This window comes from Pungitius pungitius, chromosome 9 (genome assembly GCF_949316345.1).
Source record: "Pungitius pungitius chromosome 9, fPunPun2.1, whole genome shotgun sequence".
Taxonomy (NCBI): Eukaryota; Metazoa; Chordata; class Actinopteri; order Perciformes; family Gasterosteidae; genus Pungitius; species Pungitius pungitius.
Genome location: NC_084908.1, coordinates 20,345,221 through 20,371,145, shown reverse-complemented (window position 1 = coordinate 20,371,145; position 25,925 = coordinate 20,345,221). Strand labels below are relative to the sequence as shown.

Genomic DNA, 25,925 nt, shown 5'->3' with positions numbered 1-25,925 from the left:
ATAAATACCCATATTTAGTAAATAGCTTTTTTTCATTTTTGTTATCTAAAGGTACATTTTCCTGTGTGTGGTGGGGGTTTTTTGGAATGCAAAAGGTTTTGGGATATTTTTTCTTTTACAAGAAAGCATATAAAGGAAAGTTAACTTGTCCACCTGTCCATCAACCTCCCTCCAGGTCTCTGATTCATCCGAGTGTGGGAAATAAAACACTAAAATTACACCTAAAAAAACAAACATAAAACAAACGGAAAGACAAAAAAAAGGTGTTTTTCTCAGACCAGGGTGGAGCTGACCTGACGTAGCGCCCCCCCCCCCCCCCTCTCTCTCATCATCATCATCATCAGTTGCTCTTCAGACACGTTTCTGTCAGGGTTTAAATGACCTGAAAGGAGGCAGGGGGGCAAATATTGGTCAGTCAGACACGACGGAGGGGGCGAGGGGGGGGGGCAAAAAACAGAGAAAAAAGAAAGAAGTGCACGACGAATAAGAGACCGAGCGGCGGATACCAGGTGTCCCAGAGTAGCGCCCCAGGCTCCCAGGTAAGGTGTACGTACGGGTACGAGGCACAGAGAGGAGTCCTGGGTCTGAGGCTGAGGTAAAGCACTCGGCTCACTGATCACATCCAGCAAAAAGGTAGTTGAGTCTGCGCCATCTCTCCGACTGACCCCCCCCCCCCCCCACCCCTTCGGCTCGATCCTGAGACATTTACAGTACTGAAGGCTACTGTCGCACGCATTTTCAATGCAAGCAGCGTCGAAAAGTCCAACTTAAAAGTGAAACTAAAAAGAAAAAAGTGAGAAAAAAAAAGAAACTAAAAAGAGTCTGTTGAAAATGAGCCGACAGCTGATCCTCGTTTCATTTCAGTACATTCAATATGTGAGTATTTGTAATATATCTGTATATAAATAGATATTTATACGCTTTTCTTGAGTCTATCGTGTTTTGTGAGGTTTTTTTTGGAGAATCAGTTGCAAGAAGGAGGACTTTCTCGGACAGGGGGAGCCGTTAACCACATGACCATAAACAATACAAAATGAAATAAATACACCTTTAAATGACATGCACCTCAGCAGGTAGGAGCGGGCTGACGATGGGGCGTTTGGCCCTGCAGGAATCCCCCCTCTCAGGGGGGGTTCTGTCTTAAGTGCTGTTAGAGTTCATCCATGCAAACCTGTGCATTAAGTGCCAATCACACACACACACACACACACACACACACACACACACACACACACACACGAGCCCACGTGGTTTTTGTGGCACGTTAGCAGCTACTGTGCCTTTAAGTGCTCACGTCACCGCCACCTTTTAGACACTTCAAATGCTCGGCATTGTCAAAGTGTTGGACGCATTTAATGCGTGATGAACCCCCCCCCACCCCGTCTCCCCGGGACATGTAGTTGGGGGGTGGGTGGAGTCTTCTGCACACCCGCCAATCAAGCCGAGGGCGCTGCTGAGCTTAGCGTGGATAACCAATCACCACAGGAAGGGGAAATTAAGATTGTATGCAACAGGGAGTCAATTATTCTAATTCTAATTAGGTCATAATTTAGAATGTGATTGTGTTCAAATCGTTTAATTGATAATATTCAAATGACCAGAGCCCAAGATCAGCCCAGGAAGTGGTGCATGTCATTTTTTTTTTAAAGAGAATGATTTAAGAAAAAAAAAAGTGAAAAATCAAATAAATAAGAATGTACAATACATCTAGAAAAGTATCATCATCATCATCATCGTCATCATGGTCGTCGTGGTCGTTGTGGCCGTGTCAGAGGTACAGTTCTCTCAGGCTGGGGGGGGGGGGCAGCAGGCGCTTTAACAACAATGAGCACAACGCACAAAAAAAACAACCAAAAAGATTTCACTTCTCCTTCCATCTTTTTCTTTTTTTCTTTCCACCGGGGTCCTGGGAGGGTTTAACGCCCCCCCCCCCCCCCCCAATGGGACCATGGCTTATCCGTCCCGGGTGCGTCGTGGGGAGGGGTGAGGGGGGGTCGGTCAGGGGGGGGTTAAAACACCGAGACTTGTACACTACACAGAACGAGCGTTTCTTCTCTCCTCTTTCTGAGTTTTGTTTGTTTGTTTGTTTGTTTGTTTGTTGTCTTGGAGGTAATCGACTGGTTTGGGTCCGAGCTGCAGCCTTCACACTAAAGCTTTATTTCTTCCTCCACCCCCCCGCCCCCCCCCCCCCCCAGCAAAGAGCTACACTACGTGCATAACTGTCCGTCGGATCTCTTCCTCTCTCGGGTTTTTGCTTACTTTTGAAAAGTGCCGTTTGTAGAAGTTCGACCGAGTCGAAGGTTCTGTCCTTTTCGTCCTGATTGGTGGGCAGGTGTCTCATGTTGACCCGCGTGGCCCCGCCTACCAGGAGAGTGAGAGGCGTGTCTCGTCCTCCTGCCTGTCTGCTTATAGGTCCAACAGGAAACGACCACATTTGAAATCGTCCGCCTCAGTGACCCTGAGTTAAAGATGAGGAGGAAAGAAAATCGTCCCGAATCACGGATTGGCTTTGAAATCAACCTTCATAATAATTTATAATATATTAAATCTACTTTTCCCTCGCTTCTATTAACTACCCCGCCCCACTGCATATGCCCCTCCCACCATCCCCAGAACGGACCCCCCTCTGTAAATGCACATCGCTGTAATTAACGGCCATTAAAACTGTCTTTGAGGTTTGAGGGCGAATCGTTGCTTTCAGGTTCGTCAGAAAAACAAAACTAAAGGAACACGAGCAACGCGTTGAAAGCAAAAGGCTGAAGCTGGAGCCTCGAACCGGAGCTTGGTAACAGAGTGGATCTCAGCAGAGCTTCACATTCTGACCCTGAAAGGCCTCCGTCCAGGGGGGGGGGGGGGGGTGAGCTCGCTTTGAGCGAAGGCGCTCCAGGATCAGCAGGGAGGCGCCGACGCAGCAGCTGATCCACGATCACGTTGATCCGGCTCTCTCTTGGCAAAACGAAAAAAAAAAACCCCAAAAAAAAGAAAAGGAGGGTTTTAGAGTTCTCTGATCGTGGATCAGCGCACGCAGGCGACTTGCACCTCTGACCCGTCGCGGCCGAGACAGACCATAATAAGTGCATGATGCGAGGGCAACGATGCCGAGGTAACCTGGTCTGCAGGCGCCAGAACCGAAGTGTAGTGCAAAAGAAAGCAAACCAAGTGATAAAAAGGTAAAGAGATAAAACGATGGAACTCAGTAGTGTCCACGAAACATGACATGCATCCCTGAATGACTCGTGTGTCTCTCCTCGGTCCTTTGTCCACTGGGGACAGGGGACAACACAGCGTCTTGAGGAGAGGAAAAGGTTTGTGGTTAAAGCGTCACGGCTACCTGGCAATAAGAGAGTGGCTTTTGATTCAGGGGGGGGTTGGGGGGGGGGTACCAATGGTGGGGGAGCAGTTAAAGGATTGATTAGTTTTCATCTTCCCCTCGTTCGTCTCCCCAAATTGGAGTGGTCCAAACTGCATTCATCAGCATCAGCTTATCAAGTTAAGAAAGGGGGGGGGGTGTATTGGGCTTTTTGGGGGCTCGGGATTATCAGCATGCTTATGGGAAATGTCATGAATGGTCATTTAACGGATGTCTGTAGCTGCGTCTGTTAAGGATGTGAAAGCGTGCGAGACGCCTCCTCACGTCGCCCCCTGCGTTTGTGCTCGCCCAGACAAATAAAGCCCCGTCCGGTTTTGACTTAAGTCACATGACTGAGGTCCACATGTGCGCGCGGTTTAGTCGATGGGTTTGAAATGGTCGTCGACCTCCTCCTTCACGCCGCCCCGCTCGGCGCCGGCCGCCGGCGGGGCGGCGTCCCGCGGCGTGGCGCCGGCCGCGCTCTCTGATTCCGCGAGGGCAAAATCCGAGCCCCCCGCCTCCGTCTTCATCATCAGCTTGAGCTTCTTCTTCGGGGGGTTCTTCAGGGTTCCCAGGCGCTCCTTGACCTTGTACTCCAGGGTGCTGTGCGGGATCCCGTACATGTTCTGGGCCTTGGACACGCTCATCTTGCCGCTCATCACCACCGTGATGGCCTCCTCCAGGATGTCGGTGTTGTACTGCCGGTAGCGGCCCCTCTTCTTCCTCGGCTGCTTGGAGTTCGGGTCGCCCTCGGCGTCGGAGGTGGAGTACGCCGGGCCGGAGCCGCCGTGGTCCAGGTCGGAGCTCCAGTAGTCGGCCGCACCGTCCAGCAGGCTTCCCAGGCTTCCCCCGCGGCGGTTCTGCTTGGGCAGGATGGCCCTCAGCTTCCGGCTTAGGATGTTCTCCCCGTGGACGCCGCCTCCGACCCCCGCCGCGCCGTAGCCGTACAGCTCGGCGCCGTGGGAGTCCCAGGACAGATCCATGCCCCGCACCTGGGGGATCTTCAGGTCCACCGGAGGGGAGTGACCCTGGTCCCGCTTGCCGTCGCCGTGGTGGTGTTGGGCCTTGGAGGCCTGATTGTTGTGGTGATGGTGGACAGAACTTTTGAAGGAAAAGGCTCCGTGGTGGTTGTGGTGATTCTCCAGGAACGCCGGCAGGTCTTTGAGGTCACTGAGGGCGCCGCTCAGCGCGCCGCTGGCCTGCTTCAGCTTCACCAGGCTCTCCAGGTGGGCCTTGCTTCCCCAGAAGGAGGACGAGCCCTTCTGGCCGAGCGAGGCGAAGGACTGCACGTGGCTGAGCAGGCCGGCTGACTCCAGGTTGGCCAATGAGAGCGCGGTGGGCTGGCTCAGGAGGCGCTGCTTCTGGCTGAGGAGCTCCTCCTTGATGCGCAGCGAGCGGGCCATCGGCGGCTTGTAGGAGGTGGAGTTGACGTAGGTCTCCCGCAGTCTATCCCGAGGGCTTCTCTGCAGCAGGACGCCTTCGTCCTCCTCGGGAGGGGTGTCTTCCACTTTGATAGAATGTCTGAACGGAAAAAGGAAGGGAGGACGATTTAGGGGTCTTTTAAATTCTCACTTTTATTGTATTTCAGAATAATTCCTCACTGATTTAAAACTATTTAGATTTTAGTTTTGCAGGTTTTGTTACAGCTGAGCTTCGCTTGCAGTCTTTTACCTTGATGACCTAAAAACACATTCAAATAACCTTTATTACACAAAAGTGTACTTACCACTCTGACCACCTAAAGATAAAATAACCCCTTAAAGACGACGTCACAGTGGAACACACTAAAACTTTGGTAACAAGCGCCTCCACTCGAGGGGTATCTACATTTAGAAGTTCATTGTGAACAACCCTCTGAGCTCTCACATTCACAGCCTTTCAGAGAATCGCTTCCGCTGGAAAAAACATCCGCCTGCGAGCAAAGTGCCTCCAACGGCAACCAATTTTCCCCCGCTGCTCAGTAACCATGGCAACAGAGGGACGGCTCTTTAAAAACAACAGTTCTCCCGTAGGCCCGTGACGCCGGGGAATGGCAGCGGGGAGGAGAAACTTGGGGGAGACGCTGCGCCACGCCGCCGGAGACCCCCGCCTGCCGGCTGTCTGGGCGGCGTGGGGGGTCCTCGGCGGGGGCTCCAGGACCGATTATCACAGCGGGGGTGGGGTTGGGGGGGGGGGGGGGGGGGGGTCCTCCGGCTCGCTGAGGACCACGCCGGGTTAGCGAGAGGCTTCGGAGTGGACGCGTTGGGTGGGTAAGGAGGTGAGGGGGGGTCTGAGGATGCAGTGTGAAACCGGGAAGCTATGGGGGGGGGTTGAAGACTGTGGACCTCGAAACCGACCCGGATCAGAACCAGGTGCAACCAGATCATCTCGCTTACCTTTTGGCCCCCGGCTCGGCGGAGGAGGTTTTGGGCTTGGCTGCGCTGCTGCTGTTCTTCTTGGTGGAGAGGTCCAGGACGCCGTCTGAGGAGCAGGACACAGACGTCAGAGGCCTGGTGGGAGGAGCCAACGGAGACACAGACTTTCCAGAGGAGGCGCCTTTATCTTAAAGGATGATTTGCATCTTTTGGGGGATTTGAGACGAAAACTGTATCTGTATCTCTGACTCTAAACACTCAACTTTCTATCCAGCAGTTTTTCATGCACATTTTAATTTTTCACGTAGATGTTTGACAAATTGCAAACAGCAAAAATGATAGCAATTTTTCTGGAAAATTGTCTTTACATTTGTGATGGAAACTTGACTGCATTGTGTTAAAGGAGCAGTATCATGTGGGAACTAAATGGTTCCCACATGAACTCCATTCTTTCCGTCTTCCTCTAGAAAGTCAACATTGGAAATTAATTCCATATATCCACGACAGAGGGGACAAAACTGATTAAACAGCATCAATCAATACGATCAGAAACATTCATTTTAACACGGCATTAATTAGAGGTTGAGAATAAGCATGAGTTTATGTGAGTTACTGATTTAACGTGTGTGTTCTGTCGGGCCGTCTCTGGCACCTCGGCCAGGACGTCTGGGCAATGTGTGTGAAATCCCAGTTTATTTGTGTTTGTCGTGGGAAGCGGGTTCGCCACGCAGAGGAGAGACGTGTCATCGTGACATCATCATAACATCATGAAATATTAATGTGAAACCGCAAACAAAGCGCAAACTTTTCACTTCTCTGAATGCCTGACACAAAAAAAGAGAAAAACAACACAACACACACACACACACACGCACAAACCCATCTGTGTGTGTGTTTTCCTGGTGTTATTTAACTAAAGTGAGGATGACCTTCTGACCCCTCCAACCCACTCAACCCTATATATGTATGTGTGCATATAGATACTGTATATATACAGTGAGTGAGTTAATGGGAGCACGTATGAACATGGATTCACGCGCACATGAAACTACGCTTACAACCAGCGACCAAACTACCGGCTGTGAACACAACAATTCCTCCTCCCACGTCCATGCAGGACTGCGAGCTCGGATGAGCCGATTGTTGTCCACAATCGGCTCGGATGAGCCGATTGTGGACACATGTATGTGTGACGGAGCTCAGATGATCCCAACATACAACACGATCACGCATTCATGGCTTTTTTTGTGTGATGTCAAAATCCAGGAGGCTTACAGTAAGCAGATTCCAAAAAGCTGGCATTAGGAAGGCGTGTTCAGTGGAGGAGAGGAGCGACCCCCCCCCACCCCCCCGCTGGGTCAGTTTGATTAAACAGAGATTGAGCCCAGAGCTACATGACAGAGGTCAAAGGCTCAATCCCCAAAAAGATCCCTGCTTTTCAGTGATCTGCTGATAAGCCAACTACCAATGTGTGTAAATATGTACTTCTGGAATTTACAAATGGACAAAAAACATGAAACAACGTGAAAAAAAGATTCAGCAAAATACCCAGATACAAAATGCTGTTGAAATGCCTCCTTGTGTGTGTGCGTGTTTGTCTTAATGACAATGTGGGGACTGAACATTTTGTGGGGTCACGTTTAGAAGCTGAGGTGTTGGCTTACACTTGTCTTGTTGGGTTAATTTTCTTTGGGTTTGACTCCAACAAATGAATGGAAGTCATCAGGATTTTCTCCTGAGCGACACAAACCTGAAGGCGTGTGTGTGTGTGTGTGTGTGTGTGTGTGTGTGTGGTTTCTCTTACCCTGCTGACTGGGGTCCGCGTCCATCTCGCTCTTTTTCAGCGAGAGGTCCAGCGGGCCGTCCTGGTCGTTCATGAGGAGCTTGCTGAGGACGGGGTTCTGTGCAGAAGCGGCGGCCGTGCCCCCCCCTCCTCTTTCACCGTTACTGGCTCTCACGCCGCTGATGCTCTTGATGGCGGAGGCGGGGCTTAGGCTGGGCCCTGTGATGGGGGACAGGGGGGGGGACGAGGAGGAGGAGGAGGAGGAGGAGGAGGAGGCCGACGATCTGGGGGAGCTTGGTGTGGGGCCTGGAGGGGAGCACGGGGGCGCGGCCAGAGACGCCGCTCTCGGCAGGCTTTGGTCCTTCATGGCGCCGTTGGGCGCGGGCGAGGCGTCCTGAGTAGTTTTTGAGGTATATTCTGCAGCGAACTGGCGGATCATTCGCTGCATGATCTCACGAGCCACTAGAGGAATGTGAGGTTCTGAGAAACTTGGGAGGTCTGGGAGGGGAGGAGATGAGGGGGGGGGGGGGGGGAGAAACAGAGGGTCAAAGGCGTCAGCTGACCCGTACTCCGAGAATCCCTTCGGTCATCGTGAAAATGTAATCCCGATAACGCCCTGAAATAATCCTAGAATCACTCAGAAGCAGGACTTAATTGCCGTGATATCTGCATCCACAGCAGATTACCCCCAAAACCCTCACCATCACCCTGAAGACTCCCAGCATGCTCGGCTGTTTCCACCCTCGCTTTGACCACTGACGTCTACAAAATGGCTGTCGATGACTTTTTCTTGAACCCCCGTGTTCATTGGAATATACACAGTGTTCACAACATGAATTACCAACCTCCTTCATAAATCCAGTAGTTATTGATGAGTGTTTCTAGCTGTTCACATTTTACGGTTGGCTCCTCATCTCCACACACCACGAGCATTAAGTCTCTTTGTGTTCGTGCAAAATGAGTCATTTGAAGACATGGCCCTGGGAGGTTTCAGTGGGGATCTTAATTACCTGAAATTTATAAAGATTGAAATTATAATTGAAAGGTGAATAGCTGATGAAGGAAATCGTGATCTTGTCCTACAGTAGTGCACCTCTCACGGATATATTTTTATTCGGAGTGTTTGTCCTTTTTCCATTTGTGGGAAACGTTGTCTGCACTTATCTCCTCACAACCAGCAGATATACTATTTAGATACGTTCATGCGCTGCAGGTCGAACCCTAAACCCTCCAAACAATACATTAGCCCAAATATCTAATCGGGAAAGCTATGCTGAAATACCACCCCCCCCCCCCAAAATAATCCCAGAAATTCCACAGTTTATATATATATAATTAGTGCTGTCAAGCGATTAAAATATTTAATTTATGTCATAGTTAACTCAAAATTAAACACAATTAATTGCAAATTTGTATCTATTCTAAAATAGATTCTAAAATAGATCTATTCTTCTTTTTCCATATTTTTTAATTCATTTTAATGCCCTTATCAACATGGAAAGTGGTTTGGCTTGCTTTATGAAAATGTTTTATTTTACTGAAAAACAATAGTGCGGTACAAAATAAAATTCTAAAGTGCACATTTGAGGTAAACAAGGACTCTGTAGTGCAGTTAAACCAGGGCTTAATAATGAAAGCAGTCAGGCCTTATTTCAGAAACAATGAACCGTAACAGGTTACCAACAAAAGGTGAGTCTACTACTTCTTTGCTTTCAGCAGCTACTAAAAAACAGACAAACCTGTTGACATTTTCACACAACAGTCATCCACCCCCCAAAAAAGAATTTGTTAAAGAAAATGTTAATCTCGCGATAACAAAAATTGACGTTGTTATATGTATATTTATATATATATATTTCTGGGCTCCACCTGAATAATCCCTGCGTGTGGAAAGGTGAAAAAAAACCTTGACCTCTCTGTTGTGTTCATTCCGTTAAGTTGGAGCCCATTTGTCACAGACCCGACGGGCCTCAGGTGATGAGGAACCGGAGCCGTGGCTTTCATGCAGAGAATGTGTGTGTGTGTGTGTGTGTGTGTGTGTGTGTGTGTGTGTGCGTCCCTTTTGTAGCGGGTTTGTGCAAAAGGACAGAAGAGGCCACGACGGAACAAGGTCGCTGAATTGTTTTCAAGAAACATTTCCTTTGATTACTAGGACGACAAAGAGGACCTGAGCTGTATACCTTCATGCACTTTGTTGTTGTCTTTGTGTGTGTCTTCTTTTGTCCCCATTCTCAATCGAGTTGGTAGAGTGGGCACATAAAGTTATATCTGCATACATCGCCCCAGAGATCGTGTTTTATTATTCAAGCAAAGCTCCAACGAGCGGAGAGCGGAAGGTTATTTTACATCGTCACGGGAACTAGGACGGACTTTGGGAGGGTGGAGGTGGGGTAAAATAAAAGGGACTTCAACTCGCCCGTTGGAGCGGGGATGGAGAAGTGGGTCGGCCTCCCTGGCCCAGATCTTCCTGTTTTTCGGGTGTACCTGGAGGGCAGAGACGCCTTTGTTCCAGTTGTAACAAAACTTTGAAGAACTTCCGCGTGGTGTCCCTCGGGATCCGGTCCGATTGGGCCGTGGTCAGTCCCATCATTCCATAATTTCTCCATTATCTTCCATTGCCTTCAGGGGCCGAACGTGTTCTTAAAAAACCTCACTTCACAAAAATAATGAAATGCAAAAAACGTCTTAAATATATACGATGCTCTGGTTTTATATTCCCTTCATAGGGAATCTCAGATTTTTGTGAAATTCCCTCATACGCACTGATTTCCCCCGAGTTTTAACCAAATTGCCTGACGTGACTTCAAACACACCTCTGGAAATTCTAAAATGTTCCAGATATTAATGACCAGAGGGAAGGGAGTAATGAGAGGACTGATGAGGTGTGTGTGTCTGTGTGTGTGTGTGTGTGTGCGTGTGCGTGCGTGTGCTGTACCTTTCTTGTGGAACACAGCATTGAGGAAGTCTTGGGCCTGTCTCTCCAGCCGGCTGATCCGAGACCGCTCCGTCAGCACCTGGCTGCCTCCACCCTTCTCCGCGCCGCGCTCCTGCAGAGACAAAAAACCCACCGGAGACGAACTGGTGAGCATCAACACCCCCGGTGTGTGTGTGAGTGAGTGTGTGTGTGTGTGTGTTTACGCCTCGCAGATGCAAAAAAAGAGACAGAAGCGTGGAAGTGAGAAGGAGCAGCTTGTGGAGGCTTCCAGCGCTCCACCTTCTCTCCATTTCAAACCCCCGTAGCTCGCTGTCTGCTGCGTGGCTTCAGATCAATGAATCAATGAGTCCTGCCCACCGAAGCTCCGCTGGCATTTCACAGACAAGCAGAGGGTAATAACCGGCAAGTGGGGGGGGAGAGGGGGGGAGGGGGGGCCTTCAAGCCCTCATAGATGAATAAAAGATTATATCGAGTGAGGGAAACACAATTAAGACTGCTGCACATCTCTGTCCTTGTGATTCGGCCTGATGGTGATAACGTGGTTATTGTCCAGTCAGATGTGGGCGAGTGGGGGGGGTCGTCTTTATTAGCGTGAGCAGCGAGGAGGGTGGGGGGGTGACAGGAAGGGGGACTCTGGGACAAACGGGGGGTTGACGAGGATGTTTTTAGGGACGACAGATGGCCGACCTCTGAGGTCGGACCGGGGTCAAGTTGAAAAACAAGCAACCGCTGAGGGAAGGACGCCCCCCCGACACACACAACTTCCTTCCCCTCCCTCGCTCGCTTGTTCAGCCACGTCCCAAAAAATGAGTCTTCTATTGTAACCGAACAAACTCCCCCTGTGTGATTAGATCAAAAGCTCCAGAAACAAGGGAGGTGGGTTGGTTTTGTTCACCTTTGTGAAGGAATCCACCACATGAAAAGTGGCATTTATCTGTTGCAAGTTTTAAGCAAAATTGAAACAAATCCTTACTTTCATTGACTACTTTTCATTTGTTCCAACAGCATTATGAAGATAAAAATCTGTTTTATTCGTTCATCCACACTGTGGGGCGTAGAACTCCCACCATGGAGCCGTGAGGACGCCACGCCGCCCCCCTCCGCTTGGTCCTCGTGGGCGGAGCGGCGCTTTGTCTTCAACAGGAGGTACCGCTCTGTCGCTGTGCATTAGTCAGTCCAACATACCTATTTCATATATTATTATATTCTACGCTGTGGGGGTCTCACTAATTTACAGCCATGTCCTCCTCCTCCTCCTTCCACACCCTCCCCCGATCACTCTGACTCTCTCCTTTCATCAGCTAAATTGGGGTCAAGACCATGATGGTGGAACAACGCAAAGAAGAAGTAAGCAGCAGCAGGAGGAGGTGGAAGAGGAGGTGAAGGGGCTTCCAACACAAAGCTTGGGAAAGGGGGTGCAAACCAAAACACCCAAAATGTGGACAAAGGACCGAACGTCCTTCCCAGAGAACCGCCTCCTCACCACATGAGGCAGGAAGCAGAATCCATCTCCGTCCCCCTCACCCTGTTAATCGCTCACACATATCTGATGCTAGTGAAAGTGCTGATTTCTTTTTTGCTTTATTATATTTTGCACATCTCCTCTTTATATTTTATTCAAAGTCTCCATAATTTCTCATAGATACTGATTATTAATTCATTTTAAGCCTTGGATGAATGTGCTGCACGGGTCATATTTTGAACCAATGATTAATAATCATGAAAAACATCCGTTGGTTAGCTTCTGTAAAACTTACTTTTTCTTTAAAGGAGTGGTTTGAAATATGCTTATTAGCTTTCTTGCTGATGGGAGTCAAATAGCTTAGCATAAAAAGTTGATGCAGAGAGAAACCGCTTCGCTGCTCTAGAATGAATTAATTACCATCGCCTTATCGTTTCACCCTATTAGGTATTTATTTGGTTTTTGGCAATATTAGCATATGAATGATTGAGGTAAGGCAGAAAACATCAACCTCAAAATAAATATTTTAGTCTGTAAAGAAATGCTGACAGAAAATCCATAAAAACATCATAAATAGTATATTTTAAAAAAACATTAAAATATCAATAATATATTGAATGTAAAATAATTACTATTTTTTAAGATTATGAAATAAAAACGAGAAGGTTCAAAACTGAAACTTTTAAAAAACAGGTAATTTATTCCATAAAAAGGTTTTCAAGATTTCCACTATTTGTCATCAGACTCCTGTTAAACCACCAGAGATTTAATTAACCGGTCACATGGACACACTGATAGTTGAATGTAAAAAACGTCTAGTATTCCGAGACAAATGCAATAAAAGAAGTCCTAGTACAGCATGTCGAAAGAGAATCACTGTAATTCATGCTTTAAAGTCACATAGAAAATTGTAAAAAATCCTAGTATAGTAGGTGTAATTATTTTGTCATATTATGGAATTTCCAGAAAGAGTCAACGTGTGTGGAAGGGGAGAAAACTAATTTATTTTTGCAGCTTGTTTCTAGATAACGGATCTAAATGTAATCCTACCTTGACTTTCTCACGTCTCAAGCAGCAGAAGAGGCAGTTGTCATCGAAGGACCAGTCGGACACTTCCTCGGGCTCGCAGTCTGGACCAGAGACAGAAAAAAAACAAAAGGTTGAAACAAACCACATAAACGTGTTGGAAACCTTCTGACTACAAACGACTGTCCTGCTGTGCAAAGAAAATATTTCAGGCCTTAATGAACGCAATTAAAGTTTAAGTGATGAATTATTTGTCAAGGAGCAGCAACAGATCAATTAGGAGGACATCAACCAGCTTGTGTTTTAATTATTTATTCATGGTTTTGAGTCAATCTCAAGAAGCTTTTAATCTCTAACCCAACAAAAAAACACATTCCATCAACGTGAACTCTGAAAACTTGACGGACATTTTCCTCCATTTCACGGATCAAATATTTAATTGACGATAACCCCAAATCACAGCCCTACGTTTAATCGAGACTCATCGGCCGTTCCTCTTATCAATATCATTCCGATCAACACAGCTAATGGCTGACTCAGACGATGCCGACCGTCGGTCCGGGTTCGACGAGGTGTCGGGTTTCATCTGCACCCTTCAAACCAAACCGAAGCGTTTCACCAGCAGACAGCGACTCGGTTACAGCTGATCTGTTGCCATGGCGCTACGCTTCCTTCATAATGTCCCCGGCTCAGTCTAAAGCCAGAGAGACAGAGACAGGAGAGACGAGCCGTGAGACAGAGGAAGGAAAGGGAGTGTGTTGCAGTACCGACGCTTGGAGGAAAAGGAAGGCTCAGGCCCAGAGAGAGAGAGAGATAAACACGAGAACAAAATCAATACGGTCACAATATCCTGAGACCGATCAGAACCTCTTTGAAGCTCAGCTGGGAGACTTTTGTCTCTGTGTCCCTGTGGACTCGTCTCGTAATCCTTTGGCTGGCTTTCGATGTTAGAATATAATTTTGAGCGTCTAGGTGGTTGTTTTAACGAGAACGGAACAACAAGGACATCATTAACATCTTCCGAAGAGACATGACTGAGACCAAAAGGTGTAAAGAATGGAGGGAAAGAAATCAAGCATTCTATGACCAAAAATACAATAATGTGCATGATGCTGAATGCCAAATGTAAATATTGCTCGATTTTCTAAGCTGAGCAGCTAGTCTGACCCTTGGCTAAGCCCCGCCTTCTGCCACTGCCTCAAATGCTAATGAAGAGCCCAAAAGCTCCACTTTATTCACTGGCACAATCAATAAAAATCTATTTACATTACAGAAGACCTCCAAGAGCTAGCGTCACACAGAAGTGCTAACGCTGGCTAATAATGAGATAAAGTGTTCTGCTAATGTTAGCACCGCAGGACTTCAGGTGGAAATATAACATTTTATTAACGTCTGTCTCATTCTTGACTTCTCCAACTAAGGAGTGTTACGAAATATTTATTTATATTTAACCTCCAAACCCCAAAAACAATATTGAAACACCAAGAACATCTGGAACGGTTTTGAGACATTTGTTGGATCTCCTCATAGCTGTTTGATGCTGAGCTACGATTAGCAATGCAAAAACGTATTACGGTAACGATAATAAGTGCCCCCTGGAAATGAAGACTGGTGTCCACAGAGAGATGGACACCGACGGCTGCTTTGCATTCACTGAACACAGCGAAGACGTTGAGAACATGACACCTCCGTGTTGCTCACAGGACAGCAGGTCGCACCTCGCTGTTCTCCAATCGCGGTCCACTCGCCCTCTCATTCCTCCGAGGTGTGTGCCGCGCATGACAAGGGACAGTTTATTGCTCCCTCCACGGCTGTAATGGAAGAAAAAGCCGGGGTGAGCGGTGCTTGAACCCCGTGGCCGTCCATGGGAAAAGGGACAATTAGCTTGAGTCCCTTTGCTCAGGTGAGCTGCGTCCGCGTGACACCGTTTAACATTCATCTTTGGAGCTCCTGCTCAACAGCCAACGGAATTTCCAGACATATCTTTTCCTTCTGGATGCCAATTATCAAACCTGAACTGGCGCGACACAGAGGAGCGATGTTGAGAAGAAAAAAAAGTTAGTGATTCCTTCTTCAACTTCATGTTGGTGTGAATATGGGAAAAAACTGTGAAAACACTGAAAAGACTGAAGAAGGATTGAATAGAGATGAACGCAGCTCAGCGCCACCTGCGTTGACGTTAGCTCTGTTGTTTACCTGCTAACGATAACTAATTAGCTAACGTTATTGCAGCTCAGCGCCACCTGCGTTGACATTAGCTCTGTTGTTTACCTGCTAACGATAACTATTTAGCTAACGTTAGCTAGCTCTCCTCAGATCCATTAAAAAGCGCCTCATCACACTGTGTGTGTGCAAATGGTTTAATACAACACTTTTAAGGGATCCAGTCTTTGTCAGCGAATACAATAGCAGGTGTTTGAGGAATATACTGTAAATGTTTCTGCATATGTCCTCAGTGTGAGAGGAGGAACAACCAAACACTTACTGTGTACTAAGTCACAGCAAAACAACATATACATACATTTAACCTTTAAGTATTTAGCGTCACTCGCTCAACAGGGAGTTGATGATGAAACAGTTTTCCACAAAATCATCGTAAAGCCGTCTTTACATTGCTGAAACACTTTAAGCAGTAATCATAAATCTCTGAATACGAGAGCGATACACAACTGTGGACCATATTAATAAAAATTATTAAACAAGACCTCCTCAAAGGCAAAGTGAATCACAAAGGTCCAACGAATACTGGACAACTGACACGGGTAAAACCTGAAGAAAACATGGTCACATGACAATTTACATGCTTGATGAGAACTGACTGGAGCAGAAATGTTCAAACGGAGGGAACCACAGGGAACTCTAAGCACTAATGTACAAGATTTTAACAGCTCTCTGAGGGACAATAGCATTTTAATTCTTAGATTCTATTTAACTGAATGAAATTTAGCGTTTGTGTAAGCTGTAAAACAGCAAGGGCAGGCTAAGTGTGTGTGTCCATTGTATGTGGAAGTCAAATGCATGAGTGAAAAATGACGTAGACCAGCCAGAAATATTCTAAAAATGCCTTAAGTTGGTGGGGGAGGGGTCACATGACTGCAGGACACCATGTTGACCTCCTTTCTCCGTGGGAGGACGACGAGAGAGAGAGAGAGCGAGCGAGGTAAGATGTAAGCTTAGTCTTTATTCTCAACCCATTTGTATTTAATGTGTCGCCTGGAGCAAGAAGTCCTCCCTTAGTTTTACTGAGCGTACATTGTAGAATGTGCTCCAATCTGCCTATATAGTACACACACACACACACAGCTAATTAAATACTGTGAAATATGGTACGCTGGGTTTTTATTTACTGTGTAAACCGGTAAAATAACACACTCTAAATTTACAGGGATTATAAGTGTTGCTGTATGTGGTTCTTCTCCATAGAGCAAAGCAATGTTCTGCTGTGGACGTTTTTTAGACACCTTATAGAATCAATACCAGTTATATTTGGAATATCTTTCGGTGGGGAGCTGAACTAAAGGTTAAACCTAAAGGTTTTTTCTTGAGTCTTGAAGCTTTGAACAAAGCCGAGACTCAGACTTTTTCTTCCCGCTTCAGTTCCCCATCGGAAAGGGTCTGTGTGCAATGAAAAGCTTCTTCTGTCATCTACTGAGTAATATGTTGACAGTAGAGAAGAACCTTGTACAACAAGTCCAATCACGACTACACAATGAAGAATGTGTTCTGTAAAGCTACAGTGACTTTAAACCAGTGAAATCTAGTGGTTTCATCCCTGAGTCCGAGTGGACATTTGTACCAAAAAACAGAGCCTAAACACACTTTATGGTCTCCCATTCTGGGAAGAACAGTGAAATTTAGCTTTTATTTAACCTAGAGCTGACTTCCTGTTGGGCTGAGACAAGTGAATCTCCAGTTTCAAGCCTTCTTCAATACATCCTGATGTTCATTTAGTGAATTATGATCGACCGTAAAGCAGGGGGCGCTTTAGGGCGGGGCCTCACGTTGATTGACAGGTCTCTATCAGTCACTCATCCGCATTCCAAGAATAGTAACGTGCGCTTATCTGAATGCAAAAAAACAACTGGACCACGAGGGTAAACTAAGACAGCGACTCCAAAATCGGCGAAATTGAGGCGTTGCGACGTTTGGCGTTTTCTTATTATCTTTTTCTCCATATAACAAATATTGTTTTCTAGAATTGACTAATTTAGGACTTCTGGACAGACGCAGAATAAACAATACTATTTTTGTTTTAAAATAAATAATTGACTGAATAATGACTGTTTGTTTGAGCTCTCATTGACTGTACATCACTGAGGATTATGTTTGGGTAACTAAAGATAAATCCATCTTTTTGATATAAATTTGTTGTTTTCAATTATTCTGAGGAAGCATTTGCTATTTGCGTACACTTGTTTGTTTGTTTGAGAGTGTTTACCTTGGAAAAGAGTGAAGTCGTTGACTAGTCCCGGCCCAAACAAGCCTTCCAAGATGCTTTCAAAGCCTGCGGAGAGAGAAGAGACGAGACGAGACGTTAATGGCGGCCGACGTGTTTACCATCAGAGCAACACTTCAGTACCAGAACCAACCCTCAAACTGAAATATTGAAGGATTCTGGAGGCATTACTTCATCTTTTGAAGGCTGAGGAACATTGATGACAAATTGCGTTTCCCGCAGGGTTTAATTTGCTGGTGCACAGACCTCACAGCACCCCCCCCCCCCTTCCCCCGACTCCCTCCACCCCCCCGTCAATAAATATAAACCTTTTTTGTATTGGAAACTCACAATAATACCAATAAAGTACGACAAAGACAGAATGAAGACAATGATGTTAAGAGCATCATCATGTAAACACACGCACACACAACGAAGCTGTGCAGAAGCTTTTTGCTGCACTCAAAAACAGACACACACTAAACATCTATAAGGAGGAGAAGGCTTTGTGAGTGCGTTCCACACACACACACACACGAGCGCCTATACAGACAGGGGGTGGAAGCAGTCATTAGTGACTATGCGCACACACACACACACAGCCTCGTCTTTCTTCTCAAGCTTCAAAGAAAAATTAGCGTTTTACCTTTAAGATACCAAGCTAATGTCACTCACTTTTCTATTAACTGTAAATACCCTCGTCCTGCTGTTGCTTGGCAACCGCACAGAGAGAAACATACATACATATTGCAATTTTCAAGCTGACCTTCCTCCCACCTCACCCAACCCCCCACGTCCACCCCCCCTCAATTAAATAGAAACGGAGGCAGACACGGAGACAAAGACAGTCGTCCGTGTGTGTGTGACGTGTGTGACGTGTGTGTAACGCGTGTGTGTCTTTATAACACGGAGCAGACACACACATGGTTCCAGTGTAGCCACTTGCAGGCCGCACACGAAGCCGCTCGATTGGCTGCTTACGTACCTTTGACCTCCACATGTAGCAGACCCAATACTGCATTTGATGGTCTTTAGCATCAAATCACTGATCGGATTGAGGGTCATGTGACCGACTCTTCTAATCAAAAGCATCCCATGTGACCATCATTTGGACCATTGGGGCCCCTCGTGAGGGACGTTTAAACGAACACTCGTCTGCGGTCCAGAATCAAAACGAGCGTCTGCGTAGTCGAGCCCGATAGTCATCGGGCTCGACTCTGATTGGCCAGTCTGCCTTCCAGGGGCGGGGCTTAGCAGGATGTCCGTTGTTACAGAAAATGTTTCAGTTTCAGTCTGAAAGTCTTATAAAATATTCACATTACTGATGCGGCTTGGACACGAGTAGAAATGGAGTTAAGTCACATTGACGATAAGTGTGTGTGTGTGTGTCCTTAAGTCTTTGTTTGTGTTGGCCCACAGCCAGCAACAAATGAAGTTGTGTTATCCCCTAATATCCATTAAGACCTGTCATGTGGTGATAGTATGACACACACACACAAACACACACACACTTTGGCTAGCGGAAACTTTAACAACTACAAACCTTTTAAAATGCATCCTAAAGCTGAACTATCTCGCCAACAAATCATCCAAACCAGCACCCCCCGACCCCCCCTTCTGCGCTTTCTTTAATTTGTGCACCACCCCCCCCCCCCCCCCCCCTCATTTAAGTTCCCTTAAACCTGCGAATATAAAACCCATGTGGCAAAAAAATCACAAAAAAAACCCCGAAAGCTTTTCCACGACACGTCTTTTCCCCCCACAAACAGAGGGGGGGGGGGGGGTGACATTGTGTCACATAGCCGCGGGGGGGCCACGAGATGGAGTGTGCTTTCACGCGAGCCCCCCCCCAGGCAGAGGCTGCGGATTGGACGGATGGGATCAAGTATGCGCCGACGTGATCGGCTCGATGGGACAAGTCTCCCCGAGACACACTGATGTAGGTCAGCCGGGTGGACACACTCAGGGCCCCAAAGCGTCCACATGGCATGGCAACACACACACACACACACACACACACACACACACACACACACACTGTCAGTGTGTAACGCCAAAATACACACATGTACATATACAGTACCAGTCAAACGTTTGGACACATTTGACTGGTACTGTGTGTGTATATATTTATTTATATGTATATATACATATATATATATATATGCGTGTCACTGTGTGTGAACCTGGTCTCCTGAACGGAGGCCCCCCCCGGGGGGGGGCTCCGTTCAGGAGACCAGGTTCACACACATGGTGCACGGTGGCAGCGGACGGGGAACGCAGACGTTTCCTGGAACAGAACCGTTTGAAACGTCTCTAATTTGTAAATGAACTGCGCTCGTGTTCCCAGATACGTCTTTTTGTTGTCGTCTCTCAATCAAATCGTCCTCTTGAACTCCTCCGCTTGTCTCACAACAGAATTGGGAAGAACAAAAACTTGATTGTTTTTTTCTACCGGAAGACAAATGACAAGTCGAGATATTAATACTTTTTGCTCTAATTTAATATTTTCAACAAAACAAGTCACTTTGGATAAGGATTGCTCACTTTTTGGGTTAAACTCAATTAACATTGAGGTAATACATTCCGGGGGCCGTCTCCCCGCCCCCCCCCCCTTCCCTCCCTCCCTCCCTCCCTCCCTCCCAACCATCTGTGAGAAATCTCTCACCTCCTCCTCCTCCCCCGATGTTGTTTGGAAAAAAGACGACCCGGGCGTGAAAATGACAGCTCCTCACGTAACCCCTGTTCTACGGCAGTAACCATGGCGACCGAGGCAGAGAACATCCGCCTTTTTTTCCCCGTCTCCCACGAAGGAGCCCGTGGACGCGGGGCTTCGGGGGGGGGTGAGAGTCCACTTCCTCTCTGCTCTATTTAGGTGCTTTTGCACCCGTAACCCCCCGAGCCGCGCGGTAGTGTTCCTGTCGCTTAGCAACCATGGATGCACTTTTATTTTTCCCTCACACGACCCGATGTGAGAGTGAAAGTGAGAAAGTGCTTGAGATGTCAAATTAGTGGCCCGTGGTTACTCCGTCGCGGCTGTGAAGCAAAGAGTTCGCTTTTTATTTTTTATGAAGGCTTTTAACTGCTGCCACTCAGGGTGAAAAATACCGGCTACAGTGATTGACACTCCAGACCCCCCCCCCCCTCCCCCCCCACGGCCCTAACAGCTCCCCAGGTCTCTTAAATGGATTATTATCTGTCACTTCATTTCGTCAGTAAAAAGTCCTTGTCAGCAGTTTTTTTTCAGTTATTTAAACTGTGAATAAATGTGAAGTGGGAGGGAGGAACGCACTACTTCCTGTCATGTGACAAAGGTCAGGGGTCAGAGTGCACGAAAACTGCGGCCGCGTACGATAGCGATGGTTCTCGGCCTCCGGTGGTTAAACGCACACGTGCAGCTCCAGGAGAAGCATCTTTGTGTGTGGACGTCACATGACACGACGAGGTCACATGACACAGTGACATATGGCACGAGGAGGTCACGTGACGCCCGACTGCGGATCCGGGATCTGATTCCCGGGCTGCAGGAAGCGAAGGAGAGCTTTGCGTCCTTTCATCCTCTCGTGAGGACTTAAATGCGCTTTTATGTGTATTTTTGGCTGCAGCCACATGAAGGATGTAAACTTCCCTCTAACTTTTAATACGATCACCAACTCGACCAGGAATGGGTTTTAATTTAAGACAATAAGACAAAAGCAAACAATCCTCCTGTGTGGGAGTGTGCGTCCTGGGGGGGGGGGGGGGGAATAAAGCAAATACATGCGCAATTGGCCACAGGCGCTCTCTCTCTCTCTGTGTAACACACACACACACACACACACACACCCAAAGGCCGCGCTGCGTCGCGCCGTACATCAAACAGCAGCACGCCGCTCGGCGCTGCGTTGCCATGGCGTCGAGTCAGCCACACTTTGTACGTTTGAACGCGGCCGGGGCTTCGGGATGGAGAGGAAGTGGGAAAAAAAAGCTGATAGGTTCATGTTCAGGTTCATCAATGCACCAGGGCAGAGCCGAGCAGATGTCACAGCGGGAGGAAAGAGAAATAAGAATTAGTGCAATCACTCATCTAATTATCCAATTATTTCATTATGCGGTGGAGAGCAGGAAGGAGGATGACCCCCCCCCCCCCCTCCACCCCCCCCTCAACGTGCTCCGCTACATTTCTAAGTATTACCTTTCTGCAGAGAGCCTCTTTATGGATTCTGGTCTTCCGGTACAGATTTAGAGCTACTGCCCCCCCCCCCCTCCCTGTTTGTGCATGTTGACAAATTGAAAACAGTTAAAAGGAGAGGCTGCAGAGTTTGAAGGGGGGTGTTGTGGGGGGGCAGTAAGTGGTGAAGTATTTGGTAGTGTTTTCTGCCAATTAACTTTGCAGCTAAAGTGGTAAACAACAGGGAGGCGATGGTGCCTTCACTTGCTGCCGTTTTTCCGAGTGTTTTGTTGAGCTGAGACAAACAGACAAAAGGCGTAAATTGAGCTGAATGCTGCTGAAACTGAGAAAATAATTTAAATCTTAGAATAAATATTTTTTGAATCGTGAAGCGTTCTGAACCGCCCCCCCAGCACATTTCATCAATAAAAGATTATTTGATTGCATTCTCAGAGCCTGAAGCAACATGTTTCTGTTTCTTGTTCAATGTGAGCAGTCGTTACATTAAATATTAAACATTTTGAAGCTGAAAATGAATTTCTTCTCGATTGATTGTTTGAATCAATTAACCCCAACACTCTAAAATCCAATTAGTCGTTTTGAGACAGAAGGTCCGCCCCCCCCCCCCCCCCTCCCACCCCCGCTCCTCAGAGGAAGCAGCTTCCTTTCTCCTATTTCCCAAAACCTTTCTTCCAAGACACCAGCGTCGCTTTGAAGGAAAAATCCAGTTCCCCTCGACACGTCTTTTATTGCACTACGAGGTCGAGCGGTGAAACGAGCCGAGTAGCATCCAGCGCCAACGAGGGGGGGCGGGGGGGGGGGGGTCGTGGGGCTCGTTGCTCCTGTTTCAGAACGTGGAATCACAGCGGAAAGAAGACGGCGGGCGCTTTTATTGTGAAGTATCGCTTTTATTGTGAAGTGTCGCTCCCCCGAGGATGAGTCATTTCAGGGGGGGGGGGGGGTCAACGGCCCCTGACGGGGGCCACTGTGTGAGGTCAGCTGTCACAAAGGAAGGTTTGATTCTCTTTACATGACTTAGGATGACCAGGATGTGTTAACACAAATAAAAAGGTTCATCAGCCATGAATGACTTCACACTTTTTTTTTTCTCATCAAAAGTCTTTCTGGCAGAAGAAAACCTTCAGTTGACAGTAAACAGAAAGTCTTGTGTGTGGAAACAGCTTCCACTTGTGAACATGAAGAAATGAGCTGTGTTAGTATTTCATCTTCATCTTTATACAATTATCACACTTTCACAACTCAATATGCAAGACGGCATATTTGATATTGTTAGTCAATTAGTCCACTAATTGGTGCTTTTAGTGGTTGTGTTTGTTTTATTCTGAACTCTATTTGTTGAACTAAGTTGAAAAATGCTTTAAATGACGGAGTAAGAATTGATTCTTTATTTAATGCTACACAAACTAATGACTAATGACAGCATCAATAATAATTAATAAACATTATTAATGATCATTTATTTGTTAACTGCAAAATAACTTTAATTAGAATTCACAAGTTTTCACTCTGAAGGATTCGACACACACACACAGTCACACACGGTCACACACACACACGGTCACACACACACACACACATGGTCACACACACACACACACACGGTCACACACACACACATGGTCACACACACACACACATGGTCACACACACACACACATGGTCACACACACACACACACACACGGTCACACACACACACACACACGGTCACACACACACACACATGGTCACACACACACACACACGGTCACACACACACACACGGTCACACACGGTCACACACACACACACACACATGGTCACACACACACACACACACGGTCACACACACACACACACGGTCACACACGGTCACACACACACACACACACGGTCACACACACACACACGGTCACACACGGTCACACACACACACAGTCACACACAGTCACACACACACGGTCACACACGGTCACACACACACACAGTCACACACAGTCACACACACACGGTCACACACACACGGTCACACACACGGTCACACACGGTCACACACACACACACACACACACGGTCACACACACACACACGGTCACACACGGTCACACACACACACACATGGTCACACACACACACACACGGTCACACACACACACACGGTCACACACGGTCACACACACACACGGTCACACACACACACACATGGTCACACACACACACACGGTCACACACGGTCACACACACACACACACACACGGTCACACACACACACACACGGTCACACACGGTCACACACACACACACACACACGGTCACACACACACACACACACGGTCACACACGGTCACACACGGTCACACACACACACACACACAGTCACACACAGTCACACACACACGGTCACACACACACACACACGGTCACACACGGTCACACACACACACACACACACGGTCACACACACACACACACGGTCACACACGGTCACACACACACACACACACACGGTCACACACACACACACACACGGTCACACACGGTCACACACACACACACGGTCACACACGGTCACACACACACACACAGTCACACACAGTCACACACACACGGTCACACACACACACACACACAGTCACACACACACACACACAGTCACACACGGTCACACACACACACGGTCACACACACACGGTCACACACACACACACAGTCACACACAGTCACACACACACACACACACACAGTCACACACAGTCACACACGGTCACACACACACACACACACGGTCACACACAGTCACACACACACGGTCACACACACACACACACACATGGTCATACACACACACACACACACACACAGTCACACACGGTCTCACACACACACACACACAGTCACACACAGTCACACACACACGATCACACACACACACACAGTCACACACACATGGTCACACACACAGTCACACACACACACATATTTGTTTTGTTTTGAACCAGCAGCAGAAGCATCAGGCAGCATTGCAGCGCTGAACTGTCTCATCTGGCCCCCACTTGACCTACATTTCACTTGAATTAAAACTCACTCTGATTGGAGGGACGCACACACACACACACACACAGTGACATCATGCTGAGCCAACAGCTGAGCTACTGGACAGGAAATCCAATTTGTGCAGGCAGGACTTGTCCACCTAACGCACTGATGGGGGGGGGGGGGGGTGAGAGGGGAGGTTAGGGGGGGGGGACACCTCCTGTCCAAACACGGCAGCAGTAGCTGGTGTGTGTTGTTTTTAAAGCTTTTAATGCCAGCGATTAGAGGCTCCAGGTTCTCAGAGTAAATGTGTTTCTTTCAGTGGACAGATGTGGAGCCTCGGTGCTCCTGGACAGATGTGCAGATGTTTAATCTGAGTCTCATTCCAGCTGCGCTCAAAATATTTCAACCTGCTCCAAATGTTTTACGGAGCCAGATCCAGGTCAAAGGTTTTGATCATCAACAAATACTGCAACAATTTATTCAGAATTTTATCGGTTGCGTATTTTATATTTTCAGAATAAAATGTATATAAATTTATATATTATATATTTTCAAGTATTTTCAAGTTTCTTTTTGTCACTTTCAGGTTGTTTTTTTCACATTCAGACGGTGGGGGGGGGGGGGGGGGGGGGAACTGAAAATGTTGGAGACAAAGTCAGCCAGAGGGCTCCAACACGTACATGAAGCTTATGGAGCTTGATTCTTAGAGAGACGCACCCCGTTTCTCACAACCAATGAGACGCGAAGGAGCAGCGAGGGAGGGGCTCCATCCGCCCGATTCCTCCCTGACCCCCACCCTGACCCCTCACTGACCCCTCTGGACCCACTGATGGACTCTCTCCATGTTCATATGTGCACGAAATGTTGCCACTGACCAACAGGGAGGAGAGCGGAAACCCACTGAAGCCATTATGGCTTCACACACACACACACACACACACACACACAGGGCAGATTAATGGTGGTCCACGTCCGGCCATAAGCCGCGTTACGTGAACGCTGCACTCGCCTCCAAACACACGCTAAGGACCACGTGTGTGAACATTGACTCGCTCCTGGAAGCAGAAAAAGAATTAAATCTGTGTAAATATAGAAAATGAGAACATCAACTTCTACTTTTAATGCTTTTTCCATCAGAAAATGTGAGTTTTATATATATATATATATATATATATATATATTTCTTTCTTCTTCTTCTTCATCAATACTCTGCACATAATGGGTTTTTCAACGAAACTTAAATTCATCATAATGCACCTTGTGCAGGTATGTCGTCTTCTGAGGAATGTGAGGATTAAAACGCTTTCAGAAGGGAAAAAAGCCCTTAAAGGCGCCTACGTGACGCCTAGAATCCTCCCTCGAACGCACCACGAAGGCCCTGCGACTAACAATGAGA

At 47.4% G+C, this 25,925-nt stretch overlaps 1 protein-coding gene across 1 annotated transcript in view; it reads right to left on the bottom strand.

Annotated features, from left to right (window-relative positions):
* Positions 1–671: 671 nt before the first annotated feature.
* The window catches only part of lcor (ligand dependent nuclear receptor corepressor), a 41,830-nt gene continuing 16,576 nt past the window's right edge, over positions 672–25,925 (bottom strand). The window contains exons 2-7 of the mRNA XM_037471945.2: positions 17,348–17,413; positions 12,934–13,013; positions 10,422–10,533; positions 7,508–7,984; positions 5,725–5,809; positions 672–4,870 (exon numbers count right to left, since the gene is read on the bottom strand). Coding sequence (XP_037327842.2) covers positions 3,727–4,870; positions 5,725–5,809; positions 7,508–7,984; positions 10,422–10,533; positions 12,934–13,013; positions 17,348–17,413 — 1,964 coding nt within the window. The 3' untranslated portion in view covers positions 672–3,726. The remainder of the gene's footprint in view (positions 4,871–5,724; positions 5,810–7,507; positions 7,985–10,421; positions 10,534–12,933; positions 13,014–17,347; positions 17,414–25,925) is intronic.